Here is a 23,408-nt window from a genome sequence, read left to right as displayed (position 1 = left end):
CAGTACCCTGGCCAAAATCTGAACTGGTCACCTCCCAAACACTAGTTAGAAGTGTTACCACACCAAGCCAACTTACTATGTCACAAATTATATATACGTGTATAAAGAGTCTGAAATTTTACTTCATGCTGGTACACATAGTATCATAACTCATAAAGCCAAAATTTAAAATATGTGAAACTTCAAATTTTTCTGCATCGCTAAATTTCTCGTGGTACTGATGTTTATAAAAGTACAGAACTACCATGAAATAGAAAAAAAATTAAAGTTTGTAATGATAGTCTTCTAATACTATTATTGAGTTTTTGGAAGTTACCATCATATTTTTTTTTTTATTTAAAACACTACATTTCGGTGACTGGATTCTGTCATCAACCTCTGGTAGAAATCTATTCAGTTGGGCCCAATTGGTAGAACTAGTCTGGAGATAGAGAACAGCTCTACTGATTGGGCCCCAACTGAGTAGTCTTTTATTGCTAGGACAGAGACAGAATCCAGTCTCCAAAAACACTGTATTTTAATAAAAACCAGGAAGATAGAAAATGTCCAAAAACTCAATAATTGTAACATAAACATTGTTTTAAAAAACTCAAATTTTTTAATGGTAACAGATTTTGAGAATGCTGGGGCAAGTCAAACACTAGCAATCTATGTCTCCCCAATTTTTAAACTGTCAATGATGGCACCCCAGCCTCAAGAGTCTACAAATGGAAGGGAACATAGCAGGTAGAGCATAGCCAGTGGCTCTAAAACATTCGATAATACGTGAACTGTTAGTTGAAATTTCACTTCCACCCTTCCTTTAAGAAAAGAGTCTCTTCTCTCTCTGCAAGAATATCCCCCCCCCCAATCTTGTGTTGGTTACCAGTCAGTGGCTGATATCAAGGACTGAGTATTAACATGTCAAATGACCTGCTCACAGTGAAGAGGCAATCGTAAGTTGCAATGCCAATACAGGCTAGTAACTCAGTTTACCTTAAGAATACTGTCACTTCCTTACTGGAGAAAGGTGGGGATGGTCTTAGATCTGACAGTCATCCAGTAAACTTGGATATTGCAGATCACCTCGGTTCTGACTATACTCTGTGATTCCACAGGCCGGAATCGTTGTTTATGCTTCTGATGTATGTTGGCTACTGCCTGGTGTTACACTATAATCCAAGAATTGAAAAATGGGCACAGAAATTACCAGTACCATGTCGTCAAACTTTGCCAGAGGAAGAATCAGCGATAGTTTCATATAGACACCTTGAGGAAGACCGTTCACGCCGACCAAGTTACACCACTCCGCCTCTAACTTCGGTTGATAACAAACTCAACTTCAGCACAGAGACAGGTCAGTATAGTTATACATAAATGATGTGGTCTGTGATTCCAGTCAAAGTCTGCCTCTTATGATGCTTTTATGAGGCTGCCCGCCATGTTATGTGGGTCCCTTGTCACCATGGCATGGTGTGTCCTCAGGTTTTGGATGGAGGAGACGGCCTCCAGATATAGAGGATAGCTGCTAATGTATTAAATAAGCAGTCATGGACAGCAGACAAGGGGTGATCATCTAGCTTGTGGGTTGAGCGTGGGGCTAACAACTCATCATCTTAAACAATAAGCTTGTTACAAAAAATCACAGCTCCATGAGTGATAAGGCTGCTCATGCCCTTAATGGATAGCTATGTATTTGAATCTGAAGGCAAAATTGCTCATGCACGTGGGCTAGACAACTGAGGAATTTGGATTCGACCTCCAGCAAGGGCCCCAATGCACCCAACTAGCATCATGGCCTTCATAGCCTCCCATCATGAGAATACCAGAGGCTATTGTCCTAGGGGTAAATTGATCAAGCAATGAAGCTGACCACTCACCTTCATTTGATGCTGAAGCCAAGAATGTGTGGAGCTGTAGTTGAATCCCCCACATGTCTGTGGCATGGTGCTTAATTAAACACTGGGGACAGCTTTGTCTTATCTGTACTTGCACATTCTTAACAGTCTTCTTCTGTAATTATTTTCATTCAAAACACTCATTAAATTGTTCTTTACTTCCAAATTTACTTCTACTTTTAATCTCCTCTTCAATATGTGTGTTGCGTCTGTGCAAATGATGACAGTTGTCTGCTGTCCAGCAGATAGAGAGCCCGGTGCACTTTCACAGCAGCAGCAGGGAGCCCCAGGAATGCCACCACTAGTTCCTCCACTACCAGTCACTACTGACTACTACAAGCCGAAGGAAAGTCGCCCTGTTGAAGAAGTGTCACCACTGGTGAAGCCCACTGAAGGTGGTCTCTGGGCTCAGGTGTCTTGGGGCATCACTGTGCCGATCCATGCCCTCTGTCGTGCCACGATACCCGATTGCAAGAAGGAACGCTGGCGACACTGGTACCCCTTCACCTTCCTCATGTCCATGATTTGGATATCATTTTATTCCTATATCATGGTGTGGATGATTACAGTTATAGGTGAGAATGTGTCTTTTGGTAGCAAATATTTGTAGTAGGAAGGTAACTGTACCAGTGGTTGTGTCTGAAGCTGCTATGAACATGGTAACATGCTGTGCCGCTGTTGCTGTAGTAATCAGTGTTGTACCTTGCTGTTGTCCTAGGAACCAAGATTAGTTAAGGCATTGTCACCTTTGTAACCAAGTATATGATTCAACTGCTGTCACCAGAGTAATCAGTGAAATTCCGAACATTTTGCATAAGTGGCAGAAGTTTCTCCATAAAGTTCAGGAGAAGAAAAGTGAAGGCATATTGTCCTCAGAAGTTGAAACGAAAGATTGAGTTCCAAAGCTACATCTTGTAAGACTGGGTTTGTGACCACTAAAGGCATGCCCAGAAATGTGTACAATATATATTATATACCCAAGAGATCCTTGGGGGGTGTGGTTGGTCGCAAGGCTTATATCCTTGCTCTGTATGAAAAAGAATTGTTTTGAAGTCCAAAGTTGTGAAAACTGGGTGGTCTAATGCAGGAAAGATCTGACAGAATCTTCTAAGGAATGCTATAACTCATAAAAGGGATGTTTTGTCAATGATTATTATGATATACAAAAGAATTGGTTGGTTAGTTTGATGATTGGATTGCTAGTTCATTACCAATTTTTGCGCAATTCTGAATTTGATTTGTGAGCTTGTCATGCATCTTGATGCACCAGGTTCCAGCTGACAACAGGCAGCATGTAGTTCTCTTAATATCCAACAGGCAGCACCCTTGGCATCCCTGACACAGTGATGGGGCTGACATTCATGGCTGCAGGTGTCAGTGTGCCAGATGCTTTATCCAGTTTGGCTGTTGTCAAGGAGGGTTATGGGGACATGGCAGTCTCCAATGCTGTCGGTTCCAATGTCTTTGACATACTGATCTGTCTAGGACTACCTTGGTTCATTCAGACTGCCATCATCAAACCAGGGTCCCATGTTAATGTCTACAGTAAAGGTATGCACAAGTACTTTACAACAAGCTGCCCTCTTCACTAAGACCATGCCATTTGCTCAGTAGTTTTGCAGATAGGAGGAGAATGGTTGCTCATCTCCCAGACTTATAGCCCACTGACATGGTTGCAGATTGACTAGAAGACCTCCAGATAAGAGGGTAGTTGCAAGAAGTAGTCCCCCAGTTCAAGGACTTGGTTTAGGGTAACAACCATTTATTGTGAAATGTCACACAGGACTTCAAACTTTGGTGGATATTTTGGAGAGGCAGAGGATTTAGTATGCAGGGGTACAATGAGAAATACATAAGAATGTCAATCACAAAGTCACAAAGGAAGAGACCACGCTGGAGACTTTGCATAGATAGAGTGATAATATTAGAATATATTTCAGGGAGATAGGCTGTATTCATAACCAGAGTGTGGACTTGATTCAGTTGCTTCAAGATAAGAACCAGTAGCAAGCTTCTGTGAAAGTGATGGTGAACCTTCAGGTTTCATAAAAACATAACACTTTGGCCAGCTGAGTGCCTATGGAATTTTCAAGAAAGATCAAATACTATGGGGTTAGTTTGTTATCTAGGGCTGCGCCATAGCTCAAGTGGTTAGTCGCTGGCTTCCCACCATGGGGGCCCGGGTTTGATCCCGGGTCTGGTCAAGTGGGATTTGTGGTGGACAAAGTGACGCTGGGGCAGGTTTTCTCAGAGTACTTCTGTTTCCCCTGCCAATCTTCATTCCACCAATTGCTCCAGAATCACTATCATCTGGGGCTGGTACAATAGGCCAGAAGTGGCCGCAGTACAAGGGACTTAGTCCCACACCACTAGCAATAAAAAATAGTTTATCTACCGACTTATTTAGTTAGCTAGCTAGATAGTTATGCCTTCCAATTTTGTGTTCATTTTTTGAGCAGCTTTGTTTCTTGCAGGTCTTACATATTCCACTTTGTCTCTGCTTTCAACTGTCCTGTTTCTAGTAGTGGCAACGCATCTCAATGGCTGGAAGCTGGACAAGAAATACGGTCTGATTCTCATGGTATGGTATCTCTTGTTTATAACGTTTGCGAGTTTGTATGAACTCAATGTGTTTGGTGACCTGAATCCACCAGAGTGCCCCAGCAACTACTAAAACATGTTGGATATTATGAAATCTGTTGTTATGACTGAATCTTAAAAAAAGAGTTTCCCTTTTGGGCAGGAAAAGATCAGGGATATGAGTAAGGGTGGATTAAGGAGAGCAGTCATTGCATTCTCACCCTGAATACTATATTTACGTATGAGTAAAATGCAGTGTTGCACCCTGGGGTTCTTATATTCTTTAAGATTCAGAAGAATTTCAGAATCTCTGGATGCTTTTCTATATTATGTAAGATGGGGTTAGGGACACGAGGCCCTTAAATTCTTGTGTACTCATATTTCTACCAGGAGTTGGTTGGTTTCTGATCCTGCACTTTGAAAAATAATTTATTTGTGCTTTTTTTAACATCAACTGGTTGACATATTTTAACTCATTTTCTATTCTGATATCACTTGGCCGAGTTACACTTCACTGGGAGTTCGGTATATACAATTCAGAATACTTCGCACATCTATACATTATTCATTTACAGCACAGTCATAAGATGAGGAGGAGGAGAAGCTGATGGACAGACAAAATGACATCCTCTTTTTCCCTCAAATAAAGCATATTTCTGATATCGCTAGAGAAGAAATGTGGTCTTACTATCTTGTATTAGTTTGTATAGACAGCAATGTACTCATATAATGAAGAATAAGAATTTTTAAGTGCTTTTAATATATTTTGATTTTAGTAAAATCTGGGCTTCAAAAATTATTTTAAGGTATGTTTTATACCATTTGCCTGCATGGGCTTTACACAGGATCATCAGAAAGATGTGGTATATTTCAATGCCTGTATTGAACTTAACAGCACTCATTCCTGTATCATGGTGGTAATTAAGTACTGGAGATTTTATTTGTGTTAAAGTAGGTTCAATGTGTGATCCTTGTGCATCCAATTTAATTTGCAGAAAATCATTTTGAAATTTTTCATAACTGCATCCATTGTTTCTTTAGTGATGCTTCCAAAATCCATTGTGATTTCTGCCTTTAATTTTTCAACTTCCAGGGGGTATCATTAACTGATAAACTTCCAACTGCTATGTATTCTGTGACATGAAATTTGTTCACTCAAGTGTAATTACTATGTCTTTTTTGAAGATTCTGTAGTTATTTGAGAAACACTCTTGTCCCTGTTACTTGGAAAATAGTCCACATTTCACATACATAAGCACTTCTAGAAATAAGTCAACATCATTCACGACTTTGTACACTAATATTAATGTATTTTGTTGCATCAGGGAGCTTGGCCCATGAGCACAGTAAAGATCAGAGAGATCCACAGAGTCTTCATTCAGACACTTAAAAGCCATGGGTCTTATGACATTCTTTTGTATAATGTTTTCATGATAACTTATAAACTGCTGTTTGTTAGATACTGGGAGTAGCTTAAGACTGTCAAGAGATGGCAGGATAAGATGATTTTCATCAATAATGCCTTGCACTGAAGGTATGCAAGGAAGAAGAATTGGCTGAAATTTGAGAAATGTTGGAGGATTTGAGGTTCTCACAGTGGTGGTTATGAAGATTTCTATCTTCCCCGATGTAATACCATGTAGTCTGTTGAAAGTCAACCAGCGTTTCAGGGGAATATGTCACCTCCATCTTGAATGTAAAAAATAAGCCAAACAAAAATCCAATGTGAAAATAGGTGGCAAGCAGTCAGTTGACTTTCAGCAGACTGCATGATGTTATGTTCCAGAAGATAGAACTGTTGATAAATCTTGTTTGTAGCTTGGAAGTTACTGAAAGTGGTTCTGAGCCATTAAGTGTGCTACTCAGTTCAGAACACCAGAGGTAACCAAGTCTGTGAGAGTAGTTGGTCATGATTAATATCTTAATGTTGATAATGTTTTACTGCAAGAATGACAAAATGAAGGTGACTATGTTGAAACTAGCCACTGTGTTGGCTTTCAACCTTAACATCCAGTGTACTATGTGTACTACCTGCTATAACATTAAAAGCTCAGCATTCTTCCCACAGTGTGTCCTTATGTGTTTTGTATTGGTGGTTATTTACTTAAACAACATCAACCAGTTGGTATTTCCATTTGAGATATAGTGTGTTTTCTATGAGGTATAAACAGATTTTTTTATACAGAGATATTGGGTTTTCGGACTTTGTCCATCGTCTGGATTTTTTTATATATTGCATATATGAATTTCCAGCATCAAAGGTTCAGTAGTTATTGATATCTAACATTTCTGTTATTACTTAGTCTAAATGTGATTTTTGACATTTAACATTATAAGTACATTTCTGTAAAATAGAGTGGTTGCAAGATGAAAGCCTTACAGGAAACTTGGGGTTAGTCATTTGTCTTCTAAGTGAATTTAAAGTTTTTAATTCCAGCTCCTTCTCAGATCTCATGCTCCACACAATTTAGGTACCATAATATGGAAAAAGGGAGTGAATGCAGAACTGTTTTCAAATCTCACAGAACTGAAGCATGTGTGTAAGTAAATCAAATGCATTGAGTTCATTATTATCTATACCAAAATAGCATTTCTAAATAGCTATTAGGAAAGATTGTTCTATAGTAATACTGCCATGTTAGAGTGATTTGATGGAAGTATTTGACAATGTGTTTGATCAACTCACTGGGCTGTTACAGGTAATATACAATATGGAATCATTATACATTGTTTGAAATATTTTGGTTTGATAAATATTTTAATTTGTGAATATGCATAAATATAATGTTTGTCTTAGTGATTTATGATGTCATTAGGGCAACAGAAAGATAAATATGTTGTATGGCTTAAATATTTTTGAAGCTGTTTGAATGTAAACATAACCATTTGTCACCTTATAGAGTTCACACTAAGCAGTTGCTTTTACAATATATCCATGGGGATATATCTAAGTAAGCATCATTCACATATTAGGGGTGGTTCATTCATTCGCTCATTCTCAGACAACGTAAGACAATAATTCAGAGCCTTAATAATAAGCATTATTATGTCCTGTTACCTTAAAGATTTAAGTAATTGTAAGTAATAGTAGAAATGAAAGAAGAGAAATAGTAATGCATATGCCAAATCAGAGTTGTTCCAAGCTAATACCTATTTCTTGGGAATGTTCCTGTAGAAAAGGAGGTTATAATATCTCTTAATATATATTGTTAATTTGGTGATTGTTTGAATTTGAATTTATTATATTGCTATCCATCACATTATTCTGTAATAGATAAGGGTGCTGGAAAAAAAACAGAAATCTTCTCTGATGTTCAGGACTTATGCAGAACGATGCTTTGGTATTGTGGAGACTGTCTGCATCTTCATCATACTCAGCATTCTTCCAAGACAAATTATATAATTTTGTCAAATATACCATCTCATAAATTTTGTCAAAAATATCTGTGAGAGTATATCTTTGAGCGGTGATCCTCAAGGAAGAAACATTCTGTGCATTCAAAAGTATCTCTGGTGGGACAGTTTGGTTGATAGTTTCTTAATTAAGTATAAGGATAACTTTACCTGTTTACACCAGTCTTTTAATTGTAAAACAATTATGGTGGAAATATTATAAAAGTACTACATATTGTAGCTATGCCTTTGAAAACTTAATTTCTAAATATGTAAGAAAATGATTTGAAATAGCTCATAAAAATTGTCAGATTATTTTTAAATGATATAAAAATTAAATAACATGAAATATACAGCTTACAGGCAAGTCATTGGGGCCCTGCCTAACCTCTAAATGAAATTTCACTTTATTGATTGACGAAACTGCCAAAATGTACTACAAGATAAGTTTTGCATACACTACAACATTCACAGTCTGGTGACACTGTTCTCTTAACCAGTTTTAAACAGAAAGTTTGCATAATACTGTATTGGGTACCCAGTTTATTTGTGTGTATCTTTCATGATATGAATACGTTATACAGTATTCTAGTACTTCATGCAGAATTATATTGATATTTATCAGTGGGATCCCCAGAAAGCTCTTGATGAACGTGGGTATTTCACAGAACACAGTTTGAGAATCATGTGGTTAAAGTACCGCCTTTCCAAAAAGTATCCAACTTTATTTTTTTCCGCTGTAAGTAATGGCCAAAGGGGTGGGGAAACTAAGCGTAGTGGTAGAAGGGACTTTCATTCGCATGTGTGATTTTTTGCTGACTCACAACACTGCTGGATGTGTCTGTGGCTGCCAGATAGCGAAATGGTGTAACACATGTTCATTGCATTCTCGTTTTGCTCAAGACGACAGAATGCTTGAAGCAGCGATACTGCATTAAGTTTTGTCAGAGACTTGGGGATACCCAAGCGGAAACAATTCGAAAAATTCAGCAGGCTTTCAGCGATGATGCAATGGGGGTCACTCAAATTAAAGTGTGATTGAACTGCTTTAAACATGGCCGTATGTCGGCAGACAGTGAGCAGCGTTCCTGGAGCCCGTGAATGTTGATGTCATTGAAAAAGTGCAGACACTGATCATGGAGGACCGTCGTTTGGCCATCTGTGAAGTTGCTGATGAGGTTGGGATCATCAGAGGTTCAGCAAACACAATTTTAACTGAGGATTTGGGCATGTGAAGAGTGGTGGCAAAATTTGTGCCCAAGCTGCTTTCGCCGGAGCAGCAACAACTCTGCCGTGAGGTCATGCAGGACATGCTGGAGTGCGCCAACAGGGATCCTGAGTTCCTGAAGGCTGTGATCACTGGTGACGAGTCGTGGGTGTACGGATATGACCCGGAAACCAATGTCCAGGCGTCACAATGGAAGCATCCAACATCCCTGAGGCCCAAAAGAGCACAACAGGTTCAGAGCAATGTGAAGGTGATACTGACAGTTTTTTTTTCAATTATTGGGGTGTTGTGCATCATGAGCACACACCACTAATCCAGACTGTCAATAAGGAGTACTACCAAGAAGTCCTCCACCATCTTCATGATGCAGTTCGGCGCAAGAGACCGGAGCTGTGGAATGCACGCAACTGGCAGCTGCATCATGAGAACGCCCCAGCTCATTCATCACACCTGATCCAGGGTTTCCTGGCCAAGCACGGCATTCCACAAGTTTGCCAGGCTCCCTACTCTCCTGACATGGCTCTTTGTGATTTCTGGCTGTTTCCGAGATTGAAGACACTGCTAAAAGGCTGCCGTTTTGACAGCCGTGAGGACATCATACAGAACACGACGGTGCAGTTGCACGCCATTCCAAAAGAAGCCTTCCAGAATTGCTTCCAGTGATGGAAGGATCGCTGGGCTAAGTGTGTGGAGTCATAAGGGGCCTTCTTTGAAGGGGACTAGGTATTGTAACCACCCAGATACAGAACTTTTTTACCTGGCCCAAGGTCGGATGCTTTTTGGACAGAGTAGTATATGATATCACTGTTATCAAAACTAAATTAAATGCGCTGTGGAAGCAGGCCTGGTACTGCAAGGTTCTGCAAAGTAGGCAATCTGATTATGATGGTGACACAGGCACACAATGAAGAAATTATTATAAGCCTCTTATTCTGGAAATTATTATAATAACAAATTATAACAAATTAAGAACTGGTGAGTGTACCTGTCAGCTGGTAGTTCAGATTTTGGTAGCACAACTCTTAGAATAGCATTATCTGAAACACAAATTTTCCCCCTCTATGACAAGATTGCTGAGCATGATGTGTCTAGAATCAAGACAAGAACAAAAGGTATGTAAGTTCAAAGAAAAAGCTGCATTCTATAATATTTAGAATAATGGAACAGCAGATGCAAAAAGAGTACAACTCTAGAAAGAATGACAAAATGTATTATTACAATTTGATTTAGCAAAACATTCCAGACACTTTGGTATAAAAATAATTTGTAGTTTTTCTATCATTCAAGGTTCTATTCTTTTATCCTATGTGGTCGCACTATATCCAGTTATTTTTGCATGGAAATCATAGCACAGTTTCATTCCTAACTAGCAAAAAAAAAAAAAATGCCAAAGTGAGTCTGGACAATGACCAACATGAGAGTGTAATAGAAAATTTGTATTGAATCTGTGTTAACCACAACAGAATATATAATGAGCCAGCTAACTTTGTGCTCTTACTCCTTGCCATCCTTGTGCAACTTCATTGATATGTTAATATAAATACTACAACATCATGTTTTCTCATTATACAACAACACTACATGTTTCAGCCTAACATAGCACAACAAAATAAAACCAACACATCAACAAACCATGTACCAGACTTGTGCATACAAATAAAGTAACAGCACAAAAATCTAAAAGTAACCAAAATAGAATAATTTAGAAGCATTTTACCTGAAAATGTAAACCAGAACAGCATGATAACAGAGCAGCAGGTTCCTTTACTCCAACATCTTATACCTCTGATGATGGCCAGTTATGTCAAAATGTGTAGTGTTGTTTAATGAGAAGAGAACAAGATGCTGAAGTGTGCATATTAAAATACTGATGAAGATGCACAAAGACGGCAATGAATAAGAACACAAAGTTTGAATACAGAGTGCAACAGGATGCTAAGTATAATGTTAATAAGCCAGAATGAATCTAGGTTAGGACCTCAAATAGTTAAGAGTGTTTTAGAAACAAATGCCAGGAATTTGCTTGGTAAGGAGGTTCACAATGTGTATTCTTAAAGAAATGTTGTTGACTGTGACTGAATTAAGGATGTTGAATGGGTGGAGCATGTAGCACAAACTACAGAGATGGGAAGTGTATACAAATGGTAAAAGGCAGGAAGACTTTGGAGACCTTGATGTGTATGTGAAGATTATTGTTTAATAATAAATTAATAGGCCATGAGCGTGTGAACTGGATTCAGTTGGCTCTTGATTGAGTCCATTGGCAGGTTTCTGTAAACATGGTGAAGATCCTATAGATTCATTAAAAGTACTGAGTATCTTTACTGGCTGAACAACTATCAATTTGTCAATATAGACCCTACACAATTAAGTTGACAGAGTTAAAAAAATTGAAAAAATTATTTAATTCTTCTGAAGGGTTCTCATAATAATGTACAATGCTTGATATTATATGTGCTGTTTCTTGATTTGTTCACCTCTTGTTATCCCAAGCAGAACACGTTTTGAAAACTGTTCCCCTCTCCAGATGAAGAGCAGCTGAGGTACCTAGTCAGTTCAATTCAATTTATTTTTGTTCATCAGATCTACATTTGCCGATGGCGCCTCCAGATACAGAACATGTCAAAGCCCAAGCCCTACTCAGTGGGGTCCTGTTAGAAAGCACTGATGCAGTGGTTCATTGTCAATGTTGAGCCTGCTTTTGGGTCATTGCAATGTGTGGATGTGGGCAGGGCTGCTGATGAATTTGAGATTCTCACAGTGGCAGTTATGATGAAGTCTATCTTCTGAGTTACAACACCATTTAGTCTGCTGAAGGTCAACCAGCATTTCAAAAGAACATGTCGCCTCCATCTTCAGGGTCAAAGAATAAGTCAAGCTCTGCTTTCTACCTGCTTCATGCTGGTTACTTGCTTGGCTTATTCTTCAACCCTGAAGATGAGGGTTACACATTCATCTGAAAAGTTAGGTGACTTTCAACAGACTAAACAGCAATATGTCTCAGAAAACAGAACTCAGCAGTGTTACTGATGTTTCAGAGAAACATGCCGCCTCCATCTTCATCACTGAAGTGAGTAGAGTGATTCAGTGCATTTGCATATGTAGGTTCTCGTTCAAGAGAACCAGGGGTGGAAGGGTGAGGGGTTGGTGCCCCATTTGGGCCTGTAGGGACAGTGGACAGGAAAATGTACTTAGGCTATCCAGTGACTGGTACTAGTCTTATCAAATGGACACATCTGAGTAAATGTTTCCTTTTCTCTCTATTGGAGGACAGAAGCAGGTCTCATTTACAAAACATTGTGATCTGGGAACTTTAGATCATTGGCAAAGTACAGAGATACTAGGCAATTAACTTCTCTTTCCCCACAAGTTTATAATAATGGAGTTACACTCTTTTTGCACCAAATATTTAATTTTTTTTTTTAAGTCTGTTTACTTTATTATATTATCCTGAATAATAAGTCGCTAGCTTCCTATGATATACTTACGGTTAATAATTCTTATATATTCTGAATGTTTTCAAGTGTTTGCATTCCTATCATGTATTCATATATGAACACAAACTCCAATATCCATGCTTGTGATGTGTTAATCCATTTAAGGTAAACCTCTTACAGAAAGAAGAAAATAACATCAATGTGTGTAGTTTTATTATTTGAAGTTATGAAAAGATGGTTAAGAGTTAACAGCTGTTCACTGTTAATAAAAATAATTAAATTTGAACTTGTAATGCTTCAGAACGCAATATGTAAGGGTTAAGAAGTGGATATTAAACAGTATTAGCGCATATCACATAACACAAACAAACACAAAATAATTTTGTATTCATTAATTCCTTCAAAGTTAAGGTAGAAGCCTGTTTGGACCCATCTACTCATTCATGACTTTTTCACATGATATGGGATTTGAGCTTCCCATAATAAATATTAATATCTGTCTTCTGGATTGTGACACCATGTAGACCAGCACATGCGTAACAGATTTTACAAAGGAACCTGTTGAGAATCCTCCAAATGTTGGTAGACGTCTGACTACATGAGAATATTTTTACGTGTCACACAAAAGCATTTAAGTAACTACATAGAATATTCAATATGCACTTTTTTCTGAGATTTGCCACCTTTTCTTTAAATAGGATGATAGTGTGAACACATGCTGGGCAATAGAATGTTACTCTTTTGGGCTGCTGATGGCCCACTTGCAGCCACAATGTGAGTTAACAATTCTGCTCTTTCAACATTTGAAGTTTCACACATGATGAAGGAAAGCAAATAGAAGCAGTAGTGAACTTACTTTCAGGGAAATGTTTGGAGAATATAAAGAAAAACAGTAATACCTGAAATGTTGACAAAATCTCGCTTGCTAGGTATGTCAGTGCTTCAGAAATGTGGTAGTGAAAGGGGGTAATAATCCTTATATTTTACCAAGTACAATATCCAAGAGTTCATTGTACTCTAAAAGTTGGAATACAAATGGGTTCGTTTTCTGTGTAATTTTGATTAATTACAGTGCCATAAGCAGTTTTCAATACAGCCCTTGGGGGATGTACTGTACCCAGTTCTCGCTTTAAACTACTAGCCCAGAAGACCTAATTACATAAATTAATAATATACGAAGGGGGACCCAAAAATAACCGGAAACGACCTGTTGCGCGCGCATGCTTTGTAGTTACGAGTTGTGCTGCTAGGTGGTGTTAGCTGGGGGTCTCCCGCGACTGTTAGTGAGCTGGCGTCAGTCTGAGTTAAGTGGTTTGTCTGTGGTGCTCTGTTGTGTGCGTTCCTGTTTCAACCCTTTGGCGGTTAGTGAGATGGCCAACCAGAAGGAACAAAGAGTGTGCGTGAAATTTTGCTTTCTGTTAGGGAAAACTGCACTTCACTCTTCAAGTCGCGGCAAACATTCACGCGGTTTTCTCTTTGGTCATCTCCGAGCAAGCGAGGAACAAATTTTGCAGACACCCGTCTCATGTGCAAACCTTCGGTTAAAATTCGCTGGACCGTGCTCCATGAGATGTTTGTTTCCTCAGAAAGTTGGTCAATGGTCTTTCGACGATCTTCATCAATTTCACGCACACTCTTTGTTCCTTCTGGTCGGCCATCTCACTAATCGCCAAAGGGTTGAAACAGGAACGCACACAACAGAGCACCACAGACAAACCACTTAACTCAGACTGACGCCAGCTCACTAACAGTCGCGGGAGACCCCCAGCTAACACCACCTAGCAGCACAACTCGTAACTACAAAGCATGCGCGCGCAACAGGTCGTTTCCGGTTATTTTTGGGTCCCCCCTCGTATACTATGTATGCAAAATTCAAGCATTTAAAATGTAGAACAGGACATTCTGTACCATTAGTATAATTTCTTACACCCAATGAAATATTTCATATGCACTAAAAACTATAGCACAGGGTAATTTGACACGGCACATTTCCTTTGGAAGTCATGATTGATATTCATTTAGTTATTGTTTCTTTTTGAACTCTTCTGCTATTTCCTGAACATGTATATGGATTATCAGTTTAGAGCAGGGAAATGCATATATCATTTAATTAATTTTTGCATTTATCTCTTTTATATGTTTCATCATTTATATCACCTTTTCTTTGTTATATAGTGTTCCTTGGCATGCCATAGCTCAGGCAGTTAGGTCATGGCTTCTCACCGTGGGGTGTTTGCTTCAGTCCAAAATAACATCATGTGATTTGTGGTGGACAAAATGGTACTGGAGCAAATTTTCTGCTGTTTTCCCTTGCTAATCTTCATTCCACCATTGCTCCACACCCATCACCACCCCCTGAGGTGTGCAGCAACCCTGACCAGGCAGCACATTATCACATCCTTGGAATGTAATTTTGGGACTGCATCTCTGACCCAGCATGTGGATGGTGACAAAGTAAGTAAGTTAGTTTGTGTGCAGTGTTCCTTGTGCTGCTTGATAAGCTAAGTTGGTGAGAGACTGCGAAGATTGGGGTAATATGCATGGTAGATCAGTTGAGTGGTACTGAAGAGATACACTGTAGTAAGAGTAAATAAAACCAGGGATTTCTTTTTCTCTAAAAGGAACATATTCACTATTACTCCCAAGGTCTTTTCCAGCATCAAGGTCAAAACATACAAGTCATCAACAGACGTCTGTGACCTGTGGCCTGTCTGCCAGTAGAGGTCAAATGTTTGCATGTATCTGTACCAATGCATAAGAGACTGGAAAACGCAACAAATATAACAATCTGCCAGAACAGCTTTATTTGGCTATGAAACACTGTTTCTCACTATGAGGGAAAAACACAGACAGGATGCTTAAATGTAAAGTCTTGAGGAGAATATCTGGACCTAAGGCTGGCTGCACACACTCCTACTTGCATCCACATTTCGCCCTCATGCTCTGAAGTCTGGGGAAAGATGGAGCATTTCTAGGGACATCATCATGGTGCACCATCAACTGCTTGGCTTGAAGTCCTGTATGTCAGACTTGACAGTGCACAGGCAATAAGATGAGTGAGGAGGGTGTATGCATGGCCTATGAAAGAAGAAGAAACCCCATAATTTGTACTGTTAGGTTAATTAAATGCAAAATTGGATGGGCAAAACATGTAGCAGGTATGGGGAAAACAAGATATGTGCACATTTTATATTCTTGGGGGTAAAGGGCAGCCGGCACGTAGGGCTGACAACCTTGCCGCCATCTATGAACCGACTGTCTAGAAAATGTGGGAACCTCAACATCTCACAACCCTATGGCCCTCCATGGCCTGTTACAGGGATACTTTTTACTTTTTTTAATTTAAACAAGAACAAGAACAAGGCCTAATTCTGGATTGAGGACAATATTGTTTGTTTGGAGCTTATTTAATGATGCCATAAGTAGCTCAGGTTATAGGAATTTGAAACATTATGAAAGTGATGGCCTACTTTCAGATACTATCTCAGCATTTCCTGGAAAGACTGGGAAAAACCATGAAATCCTGCAAGGTATAGTTGATGTCCTGGTCATGATGTGAACCAAGCATCTTCTGAACATAAGTCAGGAATGTTACCATGTGAGTCAACTTGCTTGACAGGATAACATCAAAGTGGATCTTAAACAGGGTCTGGACTGCGTTGAACTGGTTCAGTGTAAAGTTCAATGGCAGAATCTTGTGAACCCAGTAATGAACCTTCAGGTTACACGAACACGAGATTTCTTGACCAGGTAAGCACCTAGGCCTTTTAAAAACCAAGCATCATGCAATTAAATAACATTTACAGAACTTACAGGTGAAATTAACACAGACATTAATATTCATCAAATCACTGCCTTGGATTATTTTGAATGATAATCCATTATATGAGAATTCCTATTTATTACATTAAGATAACATAATACTGTAACTGGCATCAAGTGATGTGTCTGTAAAATATTGTAATAAATGATCACATTAGGACTAGATAACATTCATGCAAACGAGCAAGTCTTAATGAATCCACATCTGCCCATCCATGACAAGTGAAAAATCTCTGAATTTAATTATTGGTATTCTTTCTTGCTCTCTTCCTTTTATTTTGCCACAGATATCAAACAGCAAATGATGTACTGCATACATAAAGGTGTCCCTGTGCTTAACTAATTAAGCGCTACATCATGAAGCTATGGACATACAGATCCACATTTTCTTGACCTCGGCACTAGCTGGAAATGAGTGGTCAGCTTCATGTCCTGGCTGCTTTAACCCCAGGGAAAGAGCCCCCGTTACAGATTGGACAGGACGTTGGGTGGACCCCAGAGCCGGTCTGGATGATGTAGATAAGAGAAAATCCTTGACCCTACCAGGACTTGAACTCCGACCCCTCGGTGATCCTGCCCGTAGCCAGTCAATGTACCGACTATGGTAACCTGGCTTCTGCTGTACTGCATATGTACTTTATAATATGTGAGACTGTACTTTATGTCCTCTATGTTCTGCTATCGTGAACAGCCTAGAGCAGAGCAATTATGGCAGCATTGCTATGTGCGGCTTCTCTTGTGGAGAACTGTACAGAATTGTATGTCCCGTAAACTGAAACAAGTCAATGACCCATATACAGGATGTCCCAGACTTCTGGAGGATGTTCCTTAAGTTAAAGTATGCCGATATAACCCAAAACACCTATGTCCAAAGTTGAATGGTTACGGAGATAATGACCCAAAAAAAACGTGGTCTTCTGGCGGGTCCATGCACTGTACCTGTCAGCTGACAAGTCTTATCTATGTTTGTCCTTGAGTGTGGTAATTCACAATAGCCACAATCTTATGTGCTACCTTCAGGGTATGTTGCGGCCGCGTTGCGAATGGATGGTAAATTACTTATGCGGAGTTGCTGAAGTGCCTTTTGTGTTTGCACACATGAAATATTGTGATATGCATTTTGCGGTGGCAATGCACGTGCTGCTGGTGACGAATAACAAAGGTGTTTCCCGATCGAAGGATTCCATCTCGAAGTGTATTTACGCGAATTCACCAGACATTGCATGATACTGATTCTCTTCCGAGTGTTTCTGTGCATTCTGAAAGGGAGGGTGTCTCTCACATTGGCGTATCATGTATGCAGGTGTGGCGAACTTTACATGATGAAGAGTTGTATCCTTACCATGATCAAAGGGTACACTTGGAAACAGGCAACCATGCTCAGTGCATGGATTTGTGCCACTGAATAAAAGCTCATCCTGAACTGTTAAGCATCATTTTATTCAGTGATGAGGTGTCTTTTACCCGGGATAGTGTATTTTGGTAGTTATGTAGTCGGCTTATACCAGAATGCGCAGTCGGCCATGTTACGTCAGCGCTTGTCATTCATGTGTCATGTATAGTGCTTGGAAACCTAAGGACAAATGTGACATAGTGTGCGAGTTTTTTTGTAGTTCAATTTAATGGCTTCATGTATTCACAAGTTAGTTTGATGTTACATACATTATTAACATTACAGAAACCACGTATTCCTGCCAGTTTTATTTTGTATATCAACAAGTGTGTAACACCTGTCAAAGTTTCACACTTCTCTGGCCATTATCTCTGTAACTGTTCAACTTTGGACATAGGTGCTTTGGATTATATAGGCATACTTTAACATAAGGAACACCCTCCCGAAGCTGGGACATTCCTCCTGGGACACCCTGTATAATATTGGTATCAAAAACTGAAATGCAGCTGACAGGCATGTGAATCCTAACAAGTGAACACTCAGAAAATGTACAAGGTTTAATTCACTTCATGGTATAGTGTCTGCTATAAATAGTTACTACTCTATTGTCAGTTACTCTGCTTTTTGGGAATTCCAAGGTTCATCACAATGTTGGACCCTATCCTAAGCCAGATGAATAGTCCATTCCTTCACACACTGTTCTCCCCAAGATCCATTTTAATGTTGTCCTCCAAAGTAGAGCTTAGTGGAAAAATCACAACACATTATTTCTCACATACAGCTGTTATATTGCCAACTTATAAAAACTATGACAAATAAAAATCACCGAAAGCACAAATCCTAGAAATATAACAACACTAATAATAACTGTCAAAAAATTTACTACCAACACATTTCTTTTGTCAGACAAAAGGTAAACTATACTAAATGACAGAGCTTACTTAACCATTACCATTTAAGTTTACAAATACATATTGCTCAGAAATACATAGAAAAATACAATGAAGAAGATTCTTCCTTGAAATATTTTCAATGGGAAGTTTGCGAGTACCATACCTTTTCCAACACCACACACTTTTTTCTTCAAATTTGTTTCTTGGGGGGGGGGGGAATTTTTGGTTTATTCAGGGTAGGATTGGCAGCACTACTCATTGCATACTTCTTCATTCTGTGCAGCTGCAGGGTATGGGTTGATGGTAATCACTGAATTTCTGTGTTTTGCCAGACATGTGTATTAAACACAAGTGTTTATGGATGGTAAACAAACTGAAAATAATTCAAGAGGCAGAAGAAATTTCATATGCACTGCTGGTTTAAATACAAAATTACAGTGTTTAAAGGATTACAGATAGAGAAGTTGATACTGAAAACCAATGATAGTTGGAAGCATTTTCATGCCCAGAAAGAAAAATACAATTAAATCTCTATCTGAGGTTCCTTTCGGAAACAGTAACGTTTGAGCATTACTATGAGTAAATTCAGCACTGGGACTGTCACTCTGATATCACTGAAGTTCAACATTAACTTGAGGATGTTAATCTTTGCAAATAAGAGAAAAGCGGCAGTTCAAGTTACGAGGATGTGGTGAAAAATGAAAGAATTCTGTTTTTACATTTCAAGACACTATGTACTACATATACTGAATATAATAAATTCACATGAACATTCAGATTCTATTTTTTTTTTTTAACTGGAGTACACATCTTATTGAAGCGAGTGGGGTATTTGAAGAAGTATGGTAATATAACATTTCTGAGGTTCTCCTGTCACATAATTATCGCCAAAGGATGATGAAAGTAATCTCGCAGATGGCCAGTGTGCATGGCAGTACATATATGTTTATAGTAACGTTTCTAGAACAGTATGGTTAAGTCAGAAAAACTCTTAATGACGTTTGTTTGTACTAAATCTTTCCAAATATTCTAAAACTCAATCGTCTAATAAAATGACAAGTGCATTAAAAAGTTCCAGAATTTTACAGACGTATCGACCTCACACATTTATTTTTCATGATCACGTCATTTCCAGGAATAATTGTGGGTGTTTGCAATGGGGAAGAGAGAACAGATTAACTGAAAGTATGCCACTTCAAGGCTATACCATCAGCTGCAGTTTCACATGATGCTACACCACCTTCTCGGAGCAACTTCTTGTGCTTCATCCATTTTTTGCAAAACAGCTCCCAGACTTTCCTTTTCACCCACATAATTTGGATTTTCATCTTCATATTGGATCTCGCTGACATCATCTTGATGAATAGCTGTATCATCTCTTGTTCCTTCATCCAGATCAAAAGCTTTAAGCATCTGAACTGGAGTACTGCTCTTACCCTTCTCCCCCTTTATTTTGCTTGCAAACAAATTCATCGGTGAAGACACGATGGATAATAATCCGGCAGATATATTGGCACTGTTCTTCCTTCCATCACCTTTGATCCTTTTATGTTCTTGTTCTGCCTCCTCTAAGAAGCCTGCATCTTGACACTTCCGCTTACCAAAGCTGAGGCTTGATGGGACCTCAAGAGGATCGTTTGTGGCCTCTGAATCATTTCCACTATCATCTGCAAGTGAACGGTTTGTCGATTCTTCATTATCAGTTGTACAATCTTGAGAAGAAGTATTTTGGCTAGATGTGCGGAATAAACCCCACAAACCTGCTCTTGGCTGTAGAAGCTTGGTGTCTTGAATTTCGCTCTCAGAATCATTACCTGTTGTGGTCCATGATCTACTGGAGAAGTTGCTGCGAATAGACGCAGAGCCAACAGTAGATGGTCTACTGAATGACCTATTGTAAGCAGGTAGTGGTCTCAGTGATGGGCGCCCTGACAAACTTCGGAGGGTTTGAGCAAATGATTTCTCCTGGAACTTCTGGCTTATTTCCAGAACAGAAATGTTATCATCACTTTCCAACACGATGATACTGCTTGAATCAGGTTTAGCTGGACTTCTCTGCTTTGGTAAAGATAGGTGTGTGGCAAGCCGTGAGCTCCTTCGTGGTGAACCTTTTGTGCTGTGAGTATCTAGTGGTTTCAAAGAGCTCTCCTCTACACTTGCTGAAGGTGAACTAACATGAGATTTGTTCTGATCCTGATGCGGAACCTCCACCACACTGTCATTCATCTCAGGTGCTTCTGTAAGTGGAGATATCAATTGGGTAATCTGAACACTTGGCTGCAGATCAGGTATTGGTGCAGATTCATGACTCCTTAATTCTGATTCAAGTTTCTTATTCTGCAACTTTTCCTTCTCTTTGTTTGCAGCCTCATCTTCTTCTTTTATGTCTGGTTTTGCCTCTTTCTTTGACTTGGGGCTCTGTTTTCCTTTGGGCGATATTTTAGGTGATGCACTCTTCTTCAGTTTCTTCTCCTTAATGGCAACAGATTTTGACTTGGGCAGTGTCTTCTCGGCATCTTCTTCAGCAATAACAGCTTTATCACCACTCATACAATCAGTATCATTGCAGTCTGAATTTGTATCACCCGCATCCAGATTTCCATTCTCAATCTGCAAGGATCAAAAAAAGGAAAACTTCATTAACAAATTCAGATATATGGCTAAAAACTATAAACACAATTTTTTTCTCTGTTAAGAGTGTGTGGTCATAACTTCTGATGTGATGCTAAGTGCAGTATTATTTATTATAATCTTTTCAGTCAACAAAATTGTGTCAAACAGCATTTGCTCACTTGCTGAATTTATATGAAAAATGCCATATTTCATCCCTAAACACAAAATTTTCTCTTTGCCTTAAAAATTCAACGTGTGCCTGAAAGCTTAATTTCTCACTCTGTTTCTTTGGTCTGAAATTTCTCAAAATACATACTACAGCATTCTGATGCTTTAGAGCAGTGTTCTGCAACCAGTGTGCCATCACAAGGTGAAAGGCGTGGCGCAAACTTTTACCTATTGTAAGAAATTAATTGTCGAATTTTATTCGTTTTATTTTATCCAAATTACCGTGTTTCATATGCTTGTATTTTATTCTCAGCCACTGCACTGATTAAATAAGATGAAGCTTGTTTATTCTTTATTACATGCTGTGATTTTTTATGTACAGTAATGTATAAACGTAAATTATTTATTTTTATTTTTCTCGCATCGACGCAGCTTCTTTGATATGCTTGCGCATGTTCTGTGTACGTGCTTTTCCCTAAAACTGCAGGGATTAGCATGGGGTTTCCTGTCTTTATAACGCTGTTTTGGTATTTGCCCGTTTGTTAGAAGTTAGAGCTTCTTCAACTTTATGACATTCTTCCTGTAACGATGCACTCACCGATTGTTGGACTTCATTTAAAATTACAAATATTTAAAAAATAAGTCGGTATAGTGTCACTTCTTCCATTTGAAATGTAGAGATTCCATGTTTTACAATTGTTTGAGTTCTATCACAGCTGTGCTCTCAAGTAGTTCACAAATTTTGGTTGTTAGTTAGAGAATTACAGATGGGTTGTTTGAGATGTCCCCGACTGTATGGTCACTTGCTGATGGCAGTAAAGNATACCCGGCTATCTCCGAGATGGCAGTTAATGTGTTATTGCCAATTTCAACTACATATTTGTGTGAACTTGGCTTCTCGATGTTAACTGAAATTAAAACATCAAAGAGGGAGCGGCTCAAATCCATCGATGAAGAAATGAGACTTGCGTTGTCAACGATTCCACCACGTATCAGTCGCCTGTGTGCAGCTAAGCAGGCGCAAGTATCACATTGAATGTATGAGTAGAATTACTGTATTTACTTTAATAGTAATAGAAGTGTATTTTCTGCACTCTACAGTGAATTAAAGTTCATGAATTGTTAATAAATTCACGCGTCGATTTCTGTTTAATGATAATAAAATAACAATATAATAATATTATAGTTAAGTTGATCATGTTACGTATTTATATTAATTGTCTGATATCATGTGTTTTTAAGGGGAACAACATTTTGGTGTGCTGTGTTGAGTCATGGATACTTCATGGTGTGACGCGAGTAGAAAAAGGTTGCGGAACACTGCTTTAGAGGGATTCTTCTGTCCATAACTCCAATTCTTATTCAGAGATATGGGTCTTGAGCGTGGAAAGATCAAGTAATAACCTTGCAAAGAAAATATGAAAAACATCACTACAGATTATATTTCTGTATAGTGCGGACTGTACCTTCACCAATATCTCGTCTTTTGGATCTTCTTCATGGGAACTGCAATTTTCTGGGCCCTTCTTTATAAGAGGCTCGGCAGATCCCTCTTTCTGGGATGCTGCACCCTCAGCTGTCTCTTGAACAGATTCATGTACCTCTACGTGTGATTGCATTATTTTCTGAGAAGACGGGCACTGCAAAGAAAGAGCTTGTTTGCTGTGCTGATCTAGTCTCCTCTGCCTACCAAAGATAGGCTTCAAAGATGTATTGATTCCAGGAAGTCTTCCCCGGTACCCCTGTCCAGCCTATAAATAATAAATAGAACATGTGATGTAGGCAGGTATGTCAGTACCATCATTCCTAATCACTGCAGACAGGTGCCCCAATATCACAGCATGCTCGGGGGGGAGTGGAGATAGAGCACCACACACTCTTAAATTAGGAACAACATACATGTGAGCAGTTAACCCGTTGCCGTGGTTCGTCGTGTATGTTTCGTCAGGGATTTAAATCGTCTGGGGGGGTTCGACGTGTATGTTTCGTCCAGCTGCACACGTA

General features: G+C 39.0%; 2 protein-coding genes across 7 annotated transcripts in view; one reads left to right on the top strand and one right to left on the bottom strand.

The window, feature by feature from the left end:
* Positions 1-15,209, top strand: part of LOC111861380 (probable sodium/potassium/calcium exchanger CG1090) — a 32,525-nt gene extending 17,316 nt beyond the window's left edge. For 3 of the 6 annotated variants that reach the window (XM_023845897.2, XM_033750297.1, XM_033750298.1), the window contains 4 exons: positions 1,098-1,336; positions 2,105-2,452; positions 3,195-3,428; positions 4,352-7,131. In XM_023845897.2, the coding sequence (XP_023701665.1) occupies positions 1,098-1,336; positions 2,105-2,452; positions 3,195-3,428; positions 4,352-4,551 (1,021 nt within the window). In that variant the 3' untranslated portion in view covers positions 4,552-7,131. Of the gene's footprint in view, positions 1-1,097; positions 1,337-2,104; positions 2,453-3,194; positions 3,429-4,351; positions 7,132-14,690 lie in introns of those variants that run through there. The other 3 variants (XM_023845901.2, XM_023845898.2, XM_023845899.2) reach the window with 3 other exon arrangements.
* A 3,607-nt stretch (positions 15,210-18,816) lies between these two features.
* The window catches only part of LOC111861390, a 7,825-nt gene continuing 3,233 nt past the window's right edge, over positions 18,817-23,408 (bottom strand). Inside the window, exons 4-5 of the mRNA XM_023845918.1 lie at positions 22,871-23,155; positions 18,817-21,233 (exon numbers count right to left, since the gene is read on the bottom strand). Coding sequence (XP_023701686.1) covers positions 19,845-21,233; positions 22,871-23,155 — 1,674 coding nt within the window. The 3' untranslated portion in view covers positions 18,817-19,844. The remainder of the gene's footprint in view (positions 21,234-22,870; positions 23,156-23,408) is intronic.

The sequence above is a fragment of the Cryptotermes secundus genome, unplaced genomic scaffold (assembly GCF_002891405.2).
Source record: "Cryptotermes secundus unplaced genomic scaffold, Csec_1.0 scaffold289, whole genome shotgun sequence".
NCBI classification, from domain to species: Eukaryota; Metazoa; Arthropoda; class Insecta; order Blattodea; family Kalotermitidae; genus Cryptotermes; species Cryptotermes secundus.
The sequence above is the reverse complement of the archived record's forward strand: the minus strand, read 5'-3'. Positions and strand labels throughout refer to the sequence as shown.